The 20,173-nt window shown below is 50.6% G+C and overlaps 1 protein-coding gene across 3 annotated transcripts in view; it reads left to right on the top strand.

The window, feature by feature from the left end:
- Positions 1-20,173, top strand: part of IGSF9B (immunoglobulin superfamily member 9B) — a 112,997-nt gene that overhangs the window by 21,893 nt on the left and 70,931 nt on the right. For all 3 annotated transcript variants that reach the window (XM_053270242.1, XM_053270243.1, XM_053270244.1), the window contains exons 2-3: positions 10,149-10,346; positions 18,342-18,488. In XM_053270242.1, coding sequence (XP_053126217.1) covers positions 10,149-10,346; positions 18,342-18,488 — 345 coding nt within the window. The remainder of the gene's footprint in view (positions 1-10,148; positions 10,347-18,341; positions 18,489-20,173) is intronic.

Here is a 20,173-nt window from a genome sequence, read left to right as displayed (position 1 = left end):
CTTATTACATGCTGGTTCTTGCCATAACTCCCCTTTTGTCCCCTACAGGGGCAGGCATTGGATAGCAGTAGAAGAAACAATCAAAAGCCATGATCTTATCTCCCGGTTCACAGGGTGACACCTACGACTATAAAGATCGTTGGGTTTCTGGAGCTGTGAACACACTTCTGGAACAGGAAATATCTGGCTTCTTATTTTCTCTTTCACTTGAGACTACCCTGGTTCTTCAGGGCCTAACTTTGTGTGAGAAGCTGACATACATGCTTGATTGCTTCTCATTCCCACAGTTTGGTCCTTAACAAATGTATCTCTTTAAAAATCCTGTCCTTCCTCTGGGTGGTGTACATCACTCCCTCTGTCCCTTCCCATTAAATCTTCACAACAGCCCTTTGGTGTAGGCTAGGGTGAATGAGATACGACGGGCCCAAAGTCACTGAGTAACCTCATGGCTAAGTGGGGATTTGGGCTCTGGTTTCCCTGGTCTGCACTTGGCCACATACATTCTACAAGGGTTCACCAGCACAAGTATTCTACAAGCAGAGTACAGAGATACCTTATGTACGATTGTTCCACCTATTTGCTTTGCTGGGATGAGTGGCTCCCTACCCCTTCTAACTGAGCAGAGAGGCACCTTGTGCAGTGGCAATTCTCATATATTTAGCAGGGGGAGAGCAACTGGCCCTATCCATCCCCAACACAGCATCCCTCCAGTGGCTGTTGCTGGTGTCTATCTTATCCCCAACCCCTTTTTTCTTTAGATTGTGAGCCCTTTGGTGGTTATTGCCACACACACACACCTTTTTAACCAAAGTTCCCAAAGTAGTTTACATAGATATTAATAAATAAAATGGCTCCCTGTCCCCAAAGGGCTCACAATCTTTAAAAAAAAATAATAATAATTGTCCACACTTTCTATTATCTGGAAACATTTGGGCAGCCAGCGTAGTGCTTCTAAAATTAACTATTTTTTCCTATGTAAACTCTCTTTAGAACTTGTTATAGCCAGACTAGCACCATAGGTCTGGCTCTAACCTGAAGATTTCAGTCTGGATGTGTTCTACAGTTTGGGTGTTTCATAGGAACATAGGAAGCTGCCTTATACTGAGTTAGACCATTTGGTCCCTCGAGCTCAGTATTGTCTGCTCTGGGGATTCTCAACGTTGGGTTCCCAGATGTTATTGGACTTCAACTCCTATAATCCCCAGCCAAAGGGCACTGGGGCTGAGGATTATGGGAGTTGAAGTCCAGTAACATCTGGAGAGACCCAATGTTGAGAATCCCTGGTCTACACTGACAGGCAGCAGTTTTGGCCTCATCCCCTAAGGGGAATCTCTCGCAGGGCTCCCATGTAGTCACCCATCCAAATGCAAACCAAGGCAGACCCTGCTTAGCAAAGGGGACGATTCATGCTTGCTGCCGCAAGACCAGTGACCCTCCCCTTCCTGAGGCCAAGTGTGATCGGGAAACTGCGGTGTAGCAAGCAAAGCTCTCGGGGTTCTTATTGGGGAAAGGACAGCAGGTCAGGCTTCCAGTACTTACTCCAGATCTGGCTAATCCAGAGATGCCCGGCCTGCCAGCCACTTGCCAGGGCCCCTATTATACACTCTTACTCTCATCTGTGCTTTAAGTGGACTCTAACCACACACAGCCCTTGATGGCTTGCTAGGCTGTTCAATTAAGTAATGTGTTCTATTTATATCCTGCCTTTCTTCATCATAGCACAGAAGGTAGCATATGTGGGATTCCCAGATAGTTATGCATCCAGCTGCTGACCAGACCTGGACCCGCTTAGCTTCAGCCAGATGACTGCTTTGTCTGCCCTAAGACCATGCCCTGGCGTTGTCCTCCCGTCTCCTCTCCTGCTACCCATGCCCCCTCCTCCTTTCTGTGCCTTTCTCCCTTCCGTCTGTCTTGTGGATTGCTCTGAAATCGGAAAGCCCTTCAGGTGAACGGGTCGCCCTGCTGCTGACCACGGGATAAGGCAGTTGGGGTCCGTGCCAAGGCGCATCAAGTCCCACACTGGCTGGCAGATCTCCAGCGGAGTGTCGGGGAGAGGCTGCGATTATTTTGTGCCGGAGATGGCTTGGACCGGCGATTCTGAGCTTCTAATCTGCACTGCATAAAACAACTGGCTGGGGAGTGTGAAGCCCGCCAAAGCAAAGAGGGGTCTTGCTTGATGGGGGCTTGAAATGTGGCTTGGGGCCGATGCTCACACCCCCACCAGCAGTAAAGGAGGCTCCGGAGCAGGGCTGGGCAATTCTGGCCCTCCAGCTGTTCTTGAACTACAATTCCCATCATGCCCAGCCCCAATAAGACTGCACACCCCTGCTCGAAAGGCAAATGCGGGAAGGAGCTATTGCCCCTCTCATCCCTTGTGATATTTGCATATACTGTTCAGAGCTTGCCGGAGGAAGAACCTGTTGGAGAGGGAAACCCAGGTGCACTGATGCCTGGCACCTTTTATCACTCGGAGCATTTCCAGAGGGAAAATCTTAGCTCACTTCTCCTCTGCCGGGGCATAGCTGGGGGGAAGGGGGGCCCGTGTTCACCCCTCTCTTTGGCGGCCCCTTGGAGTGAGGGAGACAATGAAGAAGATAGGCAGGGGTGGTGCTGGGGGGCCCGGGTTCTTTGAACCCATTTGCTCAATTATAGCTACACCCGTGCTCCTCTGGAATGGAGGGTGTGCATCCACATATCGGCCAGATTTACTCCAAAGTCCCTGTGAGCTATTGGGGAGCACTCCAGACACAATTCGGGTTTTTCATTGCACGTTAGAGTGTAGCCCAACTTATGTCCGGGGATAAAACATCCACTTTTGTGTTGGCTTGCGGGGGTGGGGTGGGGGATTTGAACTCACAGTAAAGTTTTGCTGTCTTGAAATGTTCTAGGGGTGTTAGGAGTAATGTGTCAGTAAGGATGGGTGGGTCTCCCTCCCCCACCCCCCGCCTCGATCTGGCTTTCTCTGGTTGGTAGACTGATATTCTCAGGGCCTATTCTGCTCCACTCTTCTTCCCTTCTTGCTCCTGGACTGCTTTTGATTCTCTCTGCTTCAGATGCCATGAGCCATGTGGCTTCTTTCTTTCTCTCTCTCTGCTCTGTACTATGGAGGCAGAAAGCTCAGGCACACGGGCTTTTCTATCCCAGAATGTAACTCCCCCAAATAAAGCTTACTTGCTTTTGGCTCTTAAACAACTGTCTCGACTTACCCTTTAACGGGCTCAACTTTTGCTGCTCATGCTGGTTCTGTTATAATGGAGATCAGTCAAAACTGTTATAATGGGGATCAGTCCCCTCCAACAGGACTGTAGATCAGTGATGGAGCACCCGATTGCATGCAGAACATCCCAGATTCAGTCCCTGGTGGCATTTCCAGGTAGGGCTGAGAGAGACTCCTGCTTGAAATCTTTGAGAGCTGCTGCCAGTCAGTGTTGACAAGGTTGAGCTAGATGGACCAAGGGTCTGACATGGGGTAAGGCAGCTTCCTAGGTTCCTGACAGGATCTAGTTTTAAATTGCTATAAGACTGCACACCCCTGCTTTGTCCTGCTGTTCTTTTGGAAAACTCAGAGCAAAGTATCTGGGACTTCCCTGCAGCCTTCCATCCAGGCATTGACAGGACTGGACTGTAGTGAAGACTAAACAAACAGCATCAAGTGCCCTTGGAGCATTCTCAGACATGCTTTATTTCAGTCACACAACAACCCTGCAGAGTAGTTCAGACTGCCTGAGTGCTCCTGGTGTGCTGCATGGCTTAAAAACCTTCTCGCTTCAGAGAGCCCTTTCATGGACTCCTCCACAGAATGGCCCTTACTGTACACATGTGCCACAAAGTGTGTGCCAGAGAACATTTCAGCCCTTTTGAATCTGGGGCCTCCGCTAAATCCTGTCAGGAACAGCAGAACTACAATGAAAGGGTTGGTTCTTATGATCACTCCAGTGTCGGTTTCCGAGGAAGCTAGAGGTTCCCGCCGCACATGTGCTCCCATGCAGCATGCCATGTGAACTCAGAAAATGTCAGCAACCCCCACTTGACACGGCGCCATCCCGACACCAAGCTGAGATCGGTAATCCAAGATCTGAAGTTAGCTGGATGATCTTGCCTTCACGCCTGCTTGGTATGACTCTGAGTGGAGATTGCTGACAACTTCTGTGTTCATGCAATGTACTCTGCCGGAGCATGGATGTGGCAGGAACCGCTGGATTCCTAGTAAGCGGACACCGGAGCAGTCGTTCGAACCAGACCATTCTGTCCCAGAACCTCCAGGTCTTTCCTACTGCCCCATCCATGTCCAAGTTGATCAGATTTAATTTGCATCAAGAGAAAAATATTGGCAGTTGGATATGCTAGGGTTTTTTGGGGGGGGAAGAGACGTGCAATGGGACTGGGGAGGAAATAGATGTCCACCAACTTGGAGAGGCTGCACAGAGTTCTTGTGAAACTGGCACATCTCTTTCCCTTCTTTGGAGCAAGTCCAGAGTGATCCTTTTCATTGTGCAGGTGAAATTGACTAGAGTTCCGAATCGCTTTCTCAGTCCTTCCTGGCTTTCCAGCCGAGGCCCTTCTACTGATGTGGAAGTGGGGAGAGAGCTTGTTAGTATCAGCACTCATTTTTGGAGCCTTAGCCAGATGAGCAAAGCTGGTCTTGGGGAGAGCTGCTCTTGTGGTAGCAAGCGTAAAATGTCTCCTTTGCTAAGCAGGGTCTGCCCTGGTTTGCATTTGGATGGGAGACTACATCCAATCAAATAAATTAAAAAAACTATGCAAGTACTGTAAGATATTTGCCTTAGGCCTCCCTCTCCTCCACCAATACAGTCCCTTTGTTTGTCCCTGTAGCATCTGCTGTTGAGGTACACTGCCTCTGTACATGGAGGTTCCATTTAGGTAAAGGTGTGCCGTTGAGTCGGTGTTGACTCCTGGTGACCACAGAGCCCTGTGGTAGAATACAGGAGCGGTTCACCATTGCCTCCTCCTGCGTAGTATGAGATGATGCCTTTCATCATCTTTCTAGATCACTGCTGCCTGATATAGGTGTTTTCCCCATAGTCTGGGAAACATACCAGCAGAGATTTGAACCGGCAACCTCATGCCTGCTAGGCAAGTCATTTCCCCTCTGCACCATTAGGTGGCCATAGCAAATAGTCTGTATAATGCTTAAGGTGGGGGGGGGGGAGTAACAAACTGCAACAGTTGGCTTTGGATTGTGAAAAAATAAATTTTCACAATAAATTGGGACAGGAGGGATAAATTTTCCCGGGTTCCTGAGGGAGCCCCCTCCCCTCAGCTGGGTGACAGGTTGCTTTCTCCCTTCTGCCTCTCTGAAGAAGATGGGGGGGGCGCACTCCTTTCCCCAGGGAATATTCCAGCCTTCTGATCTTCCAGTCCCAGGATTATTTGCATGTCGCCTGCGATATCTTGCACTGTTGGCTGCAATAAAAATGAGCGCCCCCCCCCCCCGCCCCATCACACACACACACTCACGTGCATAGAAATCGATCTGGGCCCTGGCAGGTGTGTGAACCCGCGGCTGCTTTTGTGTCCCTGGAAGGGCTCCTTGCAACGGCAGAGGGAAGGGTGCTGAAGTCATCGTCTGTCAGCGTCTGCTGACAGCTTGCGAAAGAAGCCACCTTGGCAATGCAGCGATAATGAGGCAGGCCGAGGTGCGGAGAGAGAGAGAGAGAGAGAGAGAGAGAGAGAGAGAGCCATTCTGGGGGTGGCTTTTTGGGGAGTGGGGCAGGGGAGGGAACAGGGCGCACCTGCTTTCTGCAGGCTGCTTGTGGGGTGTGGGAGGAGGGGACGCCGAGAACTGCCCTCGGCTCTGAGATGGAGGCTGCAGGCGGATGGAGCCGGGATGCATCCAGGGGGTGGAGCTCCCCCTCCTAAGATGCAGCCCCATGGATCTGCTTCCAGGCGGTGCCGCTGAGTGCCGTGCACCCCTCTTCTCCCCACGTTCTCCCTGGCTCCTCCCAGCGGCCCCCACTGCTGCATATATCCAGGGGACCCTCCTCTTTCCCAGCAGGGAGGGGGGAAGCTGTGTATGGGGGGGGAGAGGAGGCGGCTTGCTTCCCCCCCCCCCAATGCCGGCTAACCCAGGAGCTCCTGCAGTGCGCCGCACCAAGGCCACCTGCTTCAGCTCTCCCCCAGAGGGACTCTGGTCACAAGCCCGCCCGGGGTCCCGCTGGGGCTGCTTGCTGGTTAATGCCTCTGTCTCCTGGGTGCCAAAAATAGACCTGCCAGCGTACGAGACGCCTGTTGTGGAAAATACAGTGATGTCATTCTGGGCCAATCAGCACCAGCCCTGTAGAGCAGAGCACAGGAGCTGGGAGGAAGGAGATCTGTGTGCGCTCTCGCTCTCTCTCTGAGATGCTGCATGGTGGCTTTCGGGGAGGAGTGTGCCAAGGAGGAGCTGGTCTCGAGCCGGGGGTCAGGGCAGGCTCAGCCCCGGGATGGGTCCCTCGTCCCACCGTTCCATCTTCTGTGCCCACATCCCGGCGCACTCTCGTGTGGCTGAGAAGCAGGATCCCCGCCCCCCCCCCCCGGGCTGTGCTGACTCTCTTCTTAGGCTGCTGGGTTCGAATCCCAAGGCTGGGGCTCATTGGATGGCTTTAGCCTTGCTCTCCTCTGCCCCTATGGCCGGCCCTTGGCTTTTGCCCAAGGAAAATGAATGGCTGCCCCTTATACATTTGGGGTGCGGGAAAGTGAAACGCTGAACTTGAAGTGGGTGTTGCTGTGAGTTCAATTTGGGGCGGGGGCTTGAGGGCCGGGCAGGGACTGGCTTTGAGACTCAGACCTGGCCCCACACCTTGTTCTAGCCATGGCAATTGCCTTTTCACCCCTCCCTGCCTTGCCTGTTGAGTTTGGTTGCAAAGCGCGCCCCTGAGCACCTGCAGAGTGCTGTTTTCTCACCCTTGGGTCATGACAGCCAGCACTCCACACTTGGAGGGGGTGGGAGTGGGGCTTGGAGTGGACTGCGAAAGCCTTGCTTCAAGTGATGCCTTGATGCTGTGCCCAGAAAAGTGGTACCCGCAGAGCCGATGCTGGGAAAGTGGTGCTTGCAAGGAGTATTAATCCGTAGACCGAGCTCACCTTCTCCCGCTCTGCAGGGGCTCAGTCAAGCCTCATTTGTCAGCTCTGATGAGAAGTGACATCACCAAACTGCACCAGCTGCTCTGTAGGGTCCCCCTTTCCTCTGCAAGCCGGGGCTGGATGGAATTGCTCTCACTTTCCTGTCCCAGGCTGCACTACAGCAAAAAAAGGTGCTTGGAGAGGAACAGAGGAAGCTGCCTTATACTGAGTCAGACCACTGGTCCATCTAGCTCAGTATTGTCTACACAAACTGGCAGCAGCAAGGTAGCAGGCAGGAGTCTCTCTCAGCCCTCTCTTGGAGATGCCAAGGGAATATCTTGCACTGCTCACATGTAGTCTCCCCTTCAAATGCAAACCAGGGTGCACCTTGCTTAGCAAAGGGGACAATTCATGCTTACTACCACAAGACCAGCTCTCCTCCTAGATACTATGTCCTTTTTTTTTTTTTAACATCCTTTTTTGAGTCTCTAGTATCCCAGCTCCTCGATTCTTAATGGCTAAGGATGTCTTTTTCTTTTCTTTTTGGAGTTCATTCTTCTGCAGACCCAGAACATGGTCTAAGGACGCACAATACCAACACCTTGCTGGAGCTGAGCAGCTCTTGGTGTGGTCAGTGTCTGGATGAGAGACTTGTGTATGCCACCTTTGCGGATGGGGCTGTAACTCAGTGGCAGAGCATCCGCTCTGCATGCAGAAGGTCCCCGGCTCAATCCCTGGCAGCATCTCCAGGTAGGGCTGGGAAAGGCCATGCCTGAAACCTTGGAGAAGCTGCTGCCAGTCAGTGTAGACAATACTGAGTGAGAGGGGCCAACGGTCTGACTCAGTAGAAGGCACCTTCCTATGTTCCTATCAGACCATGGATTCTAGCTTATGCATTGGAGGGAGGTGTGATTCCAGGCTCTGGTGAGGATGTCTGCGTGTTTGCAATGCCAGGTAGGGCGGTGTGTGTAAGTGTAATCAATACTGGGTTCTCTCTCTCCCTGGGCGTAGCAGCCACGGCAATTCATCCCGCTTCTGTTTCAACAATGCTGTCACTGCTTGTACTGCAGCCTGGGCTGCGTCAGCGGTTTCCCTGCTGAAGACCCATTCCAGGGATTTTTGGAGTTCTTTGTTGGCGATTGGCTGGCAGATCAAATGGGTTTATGAATGGATGCTTCCCCTGCTACAAGGAGGAGACATTCCCTGCAGGTATTATTAGGCAATGCAGAGAGGCTTTTTTTTTTTTTTTTTAACAGCCATACGGTTCTTGCCTGCTGCCGGTTCTCTCTCTCCCGCTCCTCCCTTCTCGAACGGGAGGCAGAAAGGCATGCTCTGTGGGGGTGGGGAGGAACCCCTTTGGGAAGGTCACCTTGGAGCATTGCTGAGAGGGAGGCTGGCTTTGCAGCGTCTGGCTCTGGCCTTTTGGGGTGGGGTGTGCTTAGAGGGGAGGTTGAGTTCCAAACACCCCCCCCTCTCTCGTTGTTTTATGAACTAGCCTTTTGCACAGATAGAGACATTTTCTTGCAGATGCATCCTCCTTTCTTATTCCTTCCTTCCTTTTTTTAACCTGCTGCAGTTCCTGAGCCTTCAGCTGCATCTGGGATGCTTTTGGAGAGATGCTGGTGGGGGTGTGTGTTATTCCCAAACTCTGCAGACCGGTGCTTTTCGCCTGATCTGCCCTGTCCTAGTCTACCCCTGGGGTCACTGGGCAGATGAGGAGGGTGTGATGAGGACATGACAAGCATTCTGAGTGCATGTTTGAGGTTGACCTTGAAGAAGGGTGTGATTGTGTGTCTTGGGTTGTATTCCACTGGCTGTTCACTTGAGGATAGGATTGTTTTCCAGATAGGAACTAAACACTCATAGGAAGCTGCTTTATACCGAGTCAGACCATTGGTCCATCTTGCTCAATATTGTCTGCACAGACTGGCAGCAGCTTCCAAGGTTGCAGGCAGGAGTCTCTTTCAGCCCTATCTTGGAGATGTTGCCAGGGAGTGAACCTGGGCCTTTCTACATGTGAACATGCTGATGCTGTTCCACTGAGGTATGGCCCCATCCCCAAAGGGGACTATTGTACAGCGTTCACATGTAGTCACCCATCCAAATGTAAACCAAGGCAGGCTCTGCTTAGCAAAGGGAGCAATTCCTGCTTGCTACCATGAGTCTCAGGCACAATCAAATGCAAAACTAGCGCTGCAGCCCCAAGCTTATGAAGAGGAGCGGGATGTCTGTTTTCTGCTATGATGGGAGTTTATAAAATTATGCATGATGTGAAGAAAGTGGACAGAATTTTCTCCTCTCCCTCTCCTATAATACCAGAGCTTGGGGGGCCCATGAAATTGATTATTTATTTATTTAGTGCATTTTTATACCGCCCTAACCCAAGGTCTCAGTAGCAGTAGATCCAGGGCAGATGAAAGGAAATACTACTTGATGCAGAACATACTTAGCTTGTGGAACTCACTGCCACAAGATGTGGTGATAGCCACTGGCTTGGGTGGCTTCAAAAGCTGCTTGGACAAATACCTGGGGTGGCGGGGTAGGCCTTTTGGTGGATATTAGCTGTGATAGCTACGTGCTGAGATTCCCAGCCTTGAATCCCCAGATGTTGTTGGACTACAACTCCCATAATTCCCAGCCACTGTAGCCAAAGGCCATTGTGGCTGGGGATGATGAGAGCTGTAATCCAAGAACACCTGGGAATGCAAGGCTGGGGTCCCCTGGTTAAGTGGAATCTCCATGCAGATCTGGGAGAGGAGGATTGCCTTCATGTTCTCCTGTGGGCTTCCTGTAACCATCTGATTGGTCCCTGTGAAAAGCAAGATGATGGACTCTTGCTTGATCCAGCGGGGGCTCTTCGTTATGTTCTCTTGTCTTTTGCTTTCTTGGTCTCTACAACTCATGACTCAGCTCCTTGGTGGTAACTATCTTGGCTGATGGGGAATTCTTCCAGTCTTACACAGGATGCCTGTTGCCAATATCTCATTGTGTGGCATTTCATCCCTGGAGCCCAATTCCCTCTAGCCCCGGTGTGAGCCTTGTGGGCAGGCTGATTCTCAACCTCCCCCACTTTTCCTTCCTTCCAGGTGCCCACGGTTTAAGGGAGGAACCCGAGTTTGTGACGGCTCGTGCTGGGGAGAGCGTGATCCTGGGATGCGACGTGATCCATCCGCTGACGGGCCAGCCCCCTCCGTACGTGGTGGAGTGGTTCAAGTTTGGAGTGCCTATCCCCATCTTCATCAAGTTTGGGTTCTACCCTCCCCATGTGGACCCAGAATATGCCGGTGAGTCTTTAAAGTCGTGGAAGAATCCTTTGTCAGTGCAATGAACTTGTACTGGTTTTACATCCATTGGGGATGGGGCCCTTAGTTCAGTGGTAGATCATCTGCTTTGCATGCTGATTCAAACCTTGGTATCTCCAGGTTCGGCTGAGAGAGACCTGCCTGAAATCTTGGAGACCTACCACCAGTGTTCCCTCTAATGGGGATTCCCAGATGTTGTTCACTACAACTCCCAGAATCCTCGGCTGCAGTGACTTTTGCTTGGGGATTCTGGGAGTTGTCGTCAACAACATCTGGGCATCCCCATTAGAGGAAACTCTGGCTACCGCCAGTCAGTGTAGACCAGGATGCACAACTTTTGGTCATTTAGCTGTTTTTGCACTTCAGCTCCCATCATCCCCTGCTGCCACATGGCCAGTAGTTGGGTATGATGGGAGTTGCCATGCTGATGGTTTCAGTCCTTGCAGGAGAAGTATGCAGAGGAGACCTTATCAGGGAATTGGTAGGTACTAGAGAACATTGCTACCCGTATTGAAGAGGTGGGTAAAGTGACGCATCTGCCAGAGTTATAGAAAAGCGAGACTCTTCCATACATATGAAGCTGCCTCAAATTTAAACATTTGCCATCTATCCCACCGGCCATCTCTCCACTCTGACTGGCAGCGGCTCTGCAGGATCTGAAGCAGAGGTCTTTCCCCCGACCTAATCCTTCTAGCAGGAGATGCTAGGCTCTGAAGTATTAGTACAGCAATGGAAAAAGCTACCTGCCTTCCTGCAACAGTTTTTACTATAGAACAAAATGTCTTCCACAGGACATGAGGAATGTCAAGGAACGTAGCCATCACAGGTGCTAGCCAATAGGTCCTTCACCACAGCTTATTCTCCCTTCTCAAATGTGAAAACCCCATCTTTTTCCCTCGGAGCCCACTCCAGGACAGGAAAAAGTACACTTCTGTTCTGAGAACAGAGAAGATGCTATCAAGACCTCTGCCGCGTGGAAAGTTCAACACCTGTCTTTGACCCAAGTCTAGTTTGGGTGGACTGGATAGTGCACACCAACCAGGACAACCTCTCCTTTCATCTTGCTCCCCACTCAGGAAGCTCATTCACTCACTCTTCCCTCTTTTTTTTTTTTTAAATTCCATCCTTTCCGCCTGGTTGGTTTTAATTAAGCAGTGGCAGAGAGAAGCCAGCTGGGCTGTCTGGGCCGAGAGAGAAGCCGAGGCAGCGAAAAGGAGGACGGCCGTTGTTGCTGCTGTGCCTGTTGTTGGTGCTGCTTCCCTGCAGCAGTGTCAAGCCCCTGAGTGATGCTTTGGGGGACTGTGCATTGCAAACCTGACGTGATAGGGGAAGGGGAAGCGATTGCCACTCGCTTGTGAGCTAAGCCTCTCCGGACGCGAGCCGGGGAGATGGAAATTGGAGCTGACATAGTGGGGGAACAGGACCACCCTGCCGTGTCCTTGTTCCAAGCTCCTGCATGGCCCAGAGGACTCAAATCTGGGGCCATCTCAGAGCAGATCTAAAGACCAGGCTGTTTGGTCAATGCTGGAATCTTCGTTTGTTCGTTGAGCATAGGGGTTGGCAATGTTTGGGAGGAAATGGACCAAGGAATCAGTCTCATGGGAGAGAGTGCCATGGTCTAGTGGAAGACTGTTGTTGGTGAGCTGAGGAGTTGGGGCCCTCGCTCAGTGGTAGAGTATCTGCTTCAACATCATGCTGAAACATCATGCAGAAGTGTCCAGGTTCAGCTCCTGGCAGCATCTCTAGGTAGGGCTGGGAAAGTCTCCTGTTTGAAACCTTGGAGAACTGCTGCCAGAAGCACAGACCGTATTGAACTAGATGGACCAATGGACTGACTCAAAATAAGGCAACTTCCTGTGTTCCGAAGACTGGCTGGCTGGTGGTGCATGGCCAACCCCATTTCAAGCTGCTCCTGCATCTGGAGGCGTTCATAGGCTGAGTCCAGACGTACAGGATAACCACAATTATAGCTGGCTGAGGTTGTAACTGCAGTACACTCAAGCGCGTGAAACTGTGGTTATGAGCCAAAAGCTAACTTGGGTTAGCCTTGCCAAACTCCAATTGGAACCATCAGTTATCTCTTAAGTTTTGCCGGCGGCGATGGAGGTTTTGCTGCTGAAGTATTATGCCCAAATGCCGACTCATCTATAACCGCGGTTTTGTGCCTATTCCAAACTGCAGTCATAGAGGTGGCAGGGATGTGCCTCGGTGGCCAGGCAGCAGGGAGGGGCTCCTTCCGATGGAGTTTGGCTGGCCACAGTTTGGTGAATGTCTGCAGTGCGATTGGAATTAAGAATTGAAACCTCGGCCATGCTTAACTCCAGTTAACTTGTACGTCTGAACTGGGCCATACTCTTCTCACAATGTCATTTGGAATTCCAAGCTGGGGAAGTTTGTTATCCTTGAGGCCTGCATTTCTGAATTCTTCGTCACCCCTGGTTTAGATCACAGCTCCACACATCCTTTCTGAAAAGTGGATTGAAGCGGGAAGGCTGTGAGACTTTTGACACGTGGAGATATTCACGACACTCGCTTGCTAGGCCAGATCCTCATACGATTACATCCGCCCCACACAAAGAGGGTAGAAAAGGGGCGGGAGGGAGAAATATTTGCAGCATGTTCTTGATAGATAACAAATCTGGTTAGATGCTCTTAAATAAATATATGAATAGACCTGTCCTGATATGTTGCAGGGGTATCCAAATGCTACCCCTTGCAGAAGTTTGTGCTTCTAGAGAAGCAGCAGTTCTTGAGTGACAAATCTGGGATTGCTAGAGGAAGAATCATGTCATGAAATGGTTTCTTTCTAATACCACCTCCTCCCAATAAGATGGGGAGAGAGGGAGGGAGGGCAGAGGTTCAGAAGCAACTCGGCATGCTGATATCCCCAAAGCTGGCTCTGCTGCAGGCATCTGCACAGCCATGTGCTTGGATGAGCGTTGACTGCAGCCACAAGCTGTCAGGAGCGTCCTGGACTCCCATGCAGGAATATGAATCAGCCTATTAGGTCAGATCTCGAAGCACTGCTGCTTCCTCTGCATTTGAGTGGCAGATTTGGAAGGTGGCTGCAGCCAAGGGAGTGGTCATGCAGGCTCCATCCACGTGGTCTGGATGGGATTCAGGCAGTGGTGGCTCAAGGCACTTGAGGTTGGGCACCCAGTGCCCCCCCCCGCTTTGCGTGTACCTTCCTCCCCCACTTTCTCTCTTTTTTCCCAAAGCAGTGGGGCAGGAAGGCATCTTGCTGCTTTGCTGTTGCCCCAGTAATCTGCTGCCAGAGGCCACTGCCTTACCTTGCCTCATGGAAGGGCCGCCCCTGGGTGCTGGTGTGTTTGCTGTGAGCAAAGATCTCTGCTGGGCCAGATCAAACGCCCGCCAGGCTCAGCATCCTGCTTCTCACTGCTGCAGTCCTGATGCCTCTAAGGGGCATGGTCTTGTGGTAGCAAGCATGACTTGTGCTCTTAGCTAAGCAGGGTCTGCCCTGGTTGCACATGAATGGGAGACTTGATGTGTGAGCACTAAAATATTCCCCTCGGGATGGAGCCACTCTTGGAAGAGCATCTAGGTACCAAGTTCCCTCCCTGGCAGCATCTCCAAAATAGGGCTGAGAGAGATTCCTGCCTGCAACCTCGGAGAAGCCGCTGCCCGTCTGTGAAGACAATACTGAGCTAGATAGACCAATGGTCTGACTCAGTATATGGCAGCTTCCTATGTTCCTAAGCTCCCCAAAAGAGCAGAAGGCCATCACACTCTACTGCTGCTGCCTTGTCCGACAGCAAATAGTATTCGGAGGTATCTCACCTCTGAAATGGGTTTCATTCCATCATCATGAATAACAGTCTTCAACCTCCATGAATTTTCCTCATGTCTGTTAAAGTCATCCAAATATGCAGCAATCACCGCTCTTGTGGCAGTGAATTCCATGTTAATTATGCCTCGTGAGTTAATTAAGTAAAGAAGTCCTTTTTGCCTTGTCTGTCCCGAATCTGCTGCCCCTCAGTTTCATTGGATAACTCTAAGTTCTCGTCATCCAGTGCTCCATCTAGCCCAGTGCCCTGTGGCAGACAAGATGCTTCTAGGAAGCTTGCAAGCAGGGCTCCAAGGCCCTGTTTGTCCCCAGCAGATGCTATCCAAAGTTATACTGCCTTGGAATATGGAGGTTCCATTTCGTGGTTATTGGTGGCGGCAGCTCATAGCCCTATTGCTTGTGAATTTCCTTTTCATTCTAGTGGACACTAATCACCCAGTTTTGCTCTGCTTGGGGAAGGCTAGAATGAAAAGAGGGAAATTTTACAGCGAGGGTCAGTTCTAACACCTCTTAATCTAGGCCTTGTTCTCCTCCTGCTGCTCTTTCCTCCCCTCCCTGGTTCCAGGGGGATCATCTAGGCCTGAAGATGCCATCTCTCCTTTGAAACGCCAGAGGAGGAGGGGAGAAGAGAGAGCCGCCCATGATGATATAATCTCCCGAGCGAGCTCTGCAGTGGCATCCGAGAGGGATATAAACCGGATGCAATGGATTTGAGCTCTCTCTCTCCCTCTCTCCCTCGTACTCTGACTGGGGCTGATGCTGTGTTTAGGCTGTGAGGATTTCCCTTATCCTCTTTTCTTGGAATTCGAGGGCCTCGCAGTCAAGCCAGACATCATGGTGGGCGATGTGAATTTTGGCTTATCTGCTCCTTTCAGACCTAATCTACACAGGGGACAGGATGAGCGGGTAGAATCCTGAGGCGGTGAAGCCGTCTGAATCACCCCAGACTGCAGGATGGATGGGAGGCCATTTTTTCAACTCTCCCACATTAAAAACAAGAGCGAAAAACAACCTAGAAGGAGAAGGAAGCTAGTGTTTCAGGGAAAGGAGTTCCTGCTGACTCAGCTCCCTGCTGTACTAGCTTTCTAGTTGCAGAAAAACAATGCAGAAAACAATGCAGTTGCCCATCTGCTCTCTGAAGTGATCCAGCTGTTCTACCATCTCATCTTCATTTCATTCTGCTGCATGGATTGATCACGCCTTGAGTAAATAGCGGAGAAGGAGAACTGCTTAAATCTAAACTCATTGGTGCACCTAGGTAGTTTTGGAGCCTGGACCTAAAGGCCTTCAGAGCCCCCTCCCCACCTGCCAGTTAAGCAGCGTTCCCCCCCCCCCCCACACACCCTGTACCATATATGGGTTCTTGAGGGTACAAACAGCCACTGAACTCACCAGAATGTAATAATATCAAGCCAGTATATCCATGCAAATCTGCATTAGGAGAAACATTTCAACACACAACTTAACACATTTCCAGCCGGCATAATCCTTTACCCACTCCCCGCTCTGTCTTTAAAGGATCCACTATTTAAACAACTGAATTTGCAAGAATATAAAGATGTAAGGGGCTGTTGAACAGTCAAAAAGAGTTCGTAGGAGAAACGTACTGAACATGACATGAACATGGGAGCACTCTTCGCTTGCTATGCACCTGAGTTATTTGCATGTATCCTGCTGTACTTGCATTCAACATATTTCCTACCTGGATCTTGCATTTCAAGGAGCCTAAAGCCAGCTTCACTTGTAGAACAAACACAGGTACAACCATTCATACAAAGCTGCACGTGTGTACACATACCTGTTTACAGGTACAACATAATGTCTGGATAGAGCTCTTCTGCGAAGCCTATTCAGGGTTGTTCAGATAAATGTGTGGCATTCAGGAGTGGAGGATAGCAGGGACGACTCCAAATCCCCCCTCTTTGCATTTAGGTAAAGTGTGCCGTCCAGTCAGTGTGAACACCTGGCAACCCCAGAGCCCTGTGGTTGTCTTTGATAGAACACAGGAGGGGTTGACCAATGCCTCATCCCACGCAATGTGAGATGATGCCTTTCAGCATCTTCCTATATTGCTGCTGCCTGATATAGGTGTTTCCCATAGTCTGGGAAACAGACCAGTGGGGATTCGAACTGGCAACCTCCAGCTTTGTAGTCAAGCCATTTCCCCGCTTTGCCATTAGGTGGCTCTTTGCACTTTCTGAGCATGTTTAAAACTGTTGTCATCAGTCTGGGTACAGCTCAGTTCTAGCCACTTGTGGGAGATGTTTATTCTAATGACTAAATTAGGTTGTATGTGCTAGGGTGCACCTACCTTGGAGATCTTGGAAGGACAGGCAGGGGAAGTCTGTTTGCTGTTGCAGAATTGGTCTGTACAAGTCTCCATATATACAGCTTTGGAGCAATTCCCATATGCAGAGTTTCATGTTCGGAAGACCAGCTGGGTAATTTTCCCTGTGGTTTCTGTGAGCTGATATGCGGCTTATGCAAGTTGTCATTCTTGTGCGCAGAGGACATGAGCAGAAATGTGAAATGAGGCTACATCTGTGCATGGGTTCCTCTGCAGTGGAGTGAAGGCTAGAACAAGGAGACTTGCAGAAGAAGTCTGGAGAGGAGAGCTGGTCTTGCGGTAGTGAGCATGAATTGTCCCCTTTGCTAAGCAGGATCTGCCTTGGCTTGTGTTGGCATGGGAGACTACACGTGAACTCGGTAAGATAGTCTCCTTAGGGTGTGCGGCCATAGCTCAGTGGAGGAGCATCTTCTTCTGATGGTGCAGAAGGTCCTAGGTTCAATCTCTGGCAGCATCTCAAGGTACGGCTGGTCTCTTGGTAGCAAGCATGAAATGTCCCCTTAGCTAAGCAGGGTCTGCCCTGGTTGCATATGAATGGGAGACTAGAAGTGTGAGCACTGTAAGATATTCCCCTTAGGGGATGGAGCAGCTCTGGGAAGAGCATCTAGGTTCCAAGTTCCCTCCCTGGCTTCTCCAAGATATGGCTGAGAGAGATTCCTGCCTGCAACCTGAGCTAGATGGACCAATGGTCTGACTCAGTATATGGCAGCTTCCTATGTTCCTAGGGCTAGGGAGTCTCCTGCCTTAAATCTTGAGAGCTGCTGCCAGTCAGTTTAGGCAGTACTAGGCTAGATGAACCAATGGTCTGACTCAGTATAAAGCAGCTTCCGATGTCCCTTAGAATACAAAAAAATAGAAGAAAATGAGGGGAAGGGAAGGAGAAGGGTTGGAGTTTGGCTGATGTGGAAAGGAAAACATCTGAGAGTTGTGATGTTGGTGTAGCATAGTGAGTAAAAATGTGAGTTGTATTTGGTTCAGATCTCACCTTTGCCACAAACTGCTGGGTAACCAAGGGCATTCCAGGACTTCTTCAATGACGCCCCCCCCATGGATGCAACAGTTCTGGCCCCCCTTACAGAACCGTGATGCAGTTTGTTTAGTGCATGTCACACCTGGGGCTACAGTTCAATGGTAGAGCATCTGTTTTGCATGCAGAAGGTTCCAGGTTCCATCCCTGGTATCTCCAGGTAGGGCTGAGAGAGACTCCTCCCTGCAGCCTTGGAGAAGCCACTGCCAGTAATGGCAGATGATTCTGAGCTAGATGGACCAAAGATCTGACTTGGTATAAGGCAGCTTCCTATGCTTCTGTGGACTCCAGTATAAAGCACAATATATATGCAAAGATGTATGGTTGATACTAGTGGTCTTCTAGGTTTGTGCCAATGCTCAGGTTTGGCCTGGGTGCTTGCCTGAATCACCATTTTGATTGTCTGGTGTGAACCAGACAGTAGATTCTTCTAGAGCAGGGCTGCACAACTTCTGCCCTCCAGCTGTTTTTGCACTACAGAGCTCATCATCCCCTGCCCCAGTAACGAAGAGTGAGGGATTATGGGAGTTGTAATTCAACATCAGCAGCCAAAATTGTGCTGCCCTGTTCTAGAAGAAAGCTTGGATGTCTCATTCAGCTGTATCCGTTTTCACATCAGAGTGCTCGGGGCATCATGCCGTCCCTCAACTCCCTACACACTCTTCCCTGCTGGCAGAGTCTGGGACTTCAGACAGCCTCCTGTGCCACTGTCCTGGCGTACAACTGGCCAAGTGCCACAGGAAAGGCCCGTTCCCTTCCTCTAAGCTCTGCTGATCTCACCTCGCTTGTCTCTCCTAGGCCGTGCCAGCCTTCATGACAAAGCATCTCTGCGCATCGATCAGGTTCGCTCCGAGGACCAGGGCTGGTACGAGTGCAAAGTGCTCATGTTGGACCAGCAGTACGATACTTTCCACAACGGCAGCTGGGTGCATCTCACGGTCAACGGTGAGTAGGGCAGTTCCCTCGTCCAGACTAGCTTTGCACCATCAACACTTGCCTTTAACACAGTCCAGGCCGTAGTGTTTTGACAGATGCATTATGGGATTCTCCCTCTTCTCTGTGAGCATCTTCGTTTCTTGAAGAGACCCCGCCATTTATCCAGCAATGGTGGCTTGGATCAGATCCTCTTTTGCTTCCTGAGTGTTATCTTGTCTTTTTCTGCAAATAAGATGATGATGATGGTGGTGATGATGATTATTTTATTCGATTTCTATACCGCCCTTCCAAAAATGGCTCAGGGTGGTTTACACAGAGAAATAATAAATAAATAAGATGGCTCCCTGTCCCCAAAGGGCTCACAATCTAAAAGAAACACAAGATAGACACCAGCAACAGTCATGAGGTCCTGTGCTGGGGGTGGATAGGGCCAGCTCATAAGATGAGTAGCATATTCCTCCCTGTCTTACCTGTATGTATGATTTTTACCTGTACGTCTTACCTATATGTTATGTCTTTGTACATCTTTACCTGCATGTCTTACCTGTCTGTTTGGCAAGCAAAGTGTCTCTGTTGCGCTTAGTTCCTGGGGGCGTGTATGTTCCCCTCCCCCCTACCCCCAGTTTCATGTCAAGGAACCATCTGTTGCGAACACAGCCTGAGGCCCCCATCTGTTTATTTCTCAGACGGTACGTGTAGCAACCAAAACTCACAAGGACCCAGGGACATTCTAAATTACAATCTCTGCAAGGTAGCTAGCAGAGTGGGATGAGATAAGATGGCACCAGAAGAAGAGGGGTATTTGGGTGAAATCAGCTCAGTACCAAGCTTGTTTGAAGGATGGTAGAGGACAGAAACCGGAGGGGTGGTCTGTATACATAGCATAGGCTTCTGCGCTCAGTGTTGAACCCTGACCGCCCCCCCCGCCCCGCAGCCCTCGGGTGGAATAAAATGTCTCTGTTCAGTAACACTGCATGACTACCGAAACACTGAATCAAATTGACGTTTATAGAGTAAATCCTAGGAAGCTCTAATTTTCCCGCAACACAGCCGCTAAATCCCTTTTTGTTGCTCAAGTGACCAGTGATATATTCATGAACACAATCATTCGCATAACAGGAACATTCCTACTGTGCTGGGATGTCTGTTTTGTCCCACTGACTTTCTGCTTCGCAGCATTTTCTGGCAAGATCATCCCAGCCTGCGACCCAAGGTGCCTGCTGTCATGTGCAAGGCCTTGGCACCAGTCTGGGCCATGGATCGTTTTCAGCCTAGTTAGCAGAGATGGTGACAGCAGGTTGAGGACCAGGAAGCCTGGAGGGCAGAGTTCAGAGTAATGAGTAGCCAGGTAGATGGGAAACAAGAACTTCAGGACCATGGACAGTTCATTGGTGGCAGACAATAGGGATCACCAAGAAGATCAGTTCAGGTGCGAACCGGCTCAAGGTCGATCCAGCTCACACTCGAACTGGTCCGGCTCTTTGCCCTCAATCTGGACCAGGCCCGCTTGGGGTCGTGACCCAGCCACACAGCTGGCCAGTGTGTATGCACAGCAGCCTCCAAAATGGCCACCCACCAGAATAGAGGGGCCTAGAATGGGCTGAAAATGGGCTGTTTGAGACCGGGGAGAGGGCAGTGGGGGAGGTGTAACATTAGGAGCACCCCTGGAGACCCTGCAATGGTGGTAAGTCAAC

Source organism: Hemicordylus capensis, chromosome 8 (genome assembly GCF_027244095.1).
Source record: "Hemicordylus capensis ecotype Gifberg chromosome 8, rHemCap1.1.pri, whole genome shotgun sequence".
Taxonomy (NCBI): Eukaryota; Metazoa; Chordata; class Lepidosauria; order Squamata; family Cordylidae; genus Hemicordylus; species Hemicordylus capensis.
This window is presented reverse-complemented; position numbering and strand designations above follow the sequence as displayed.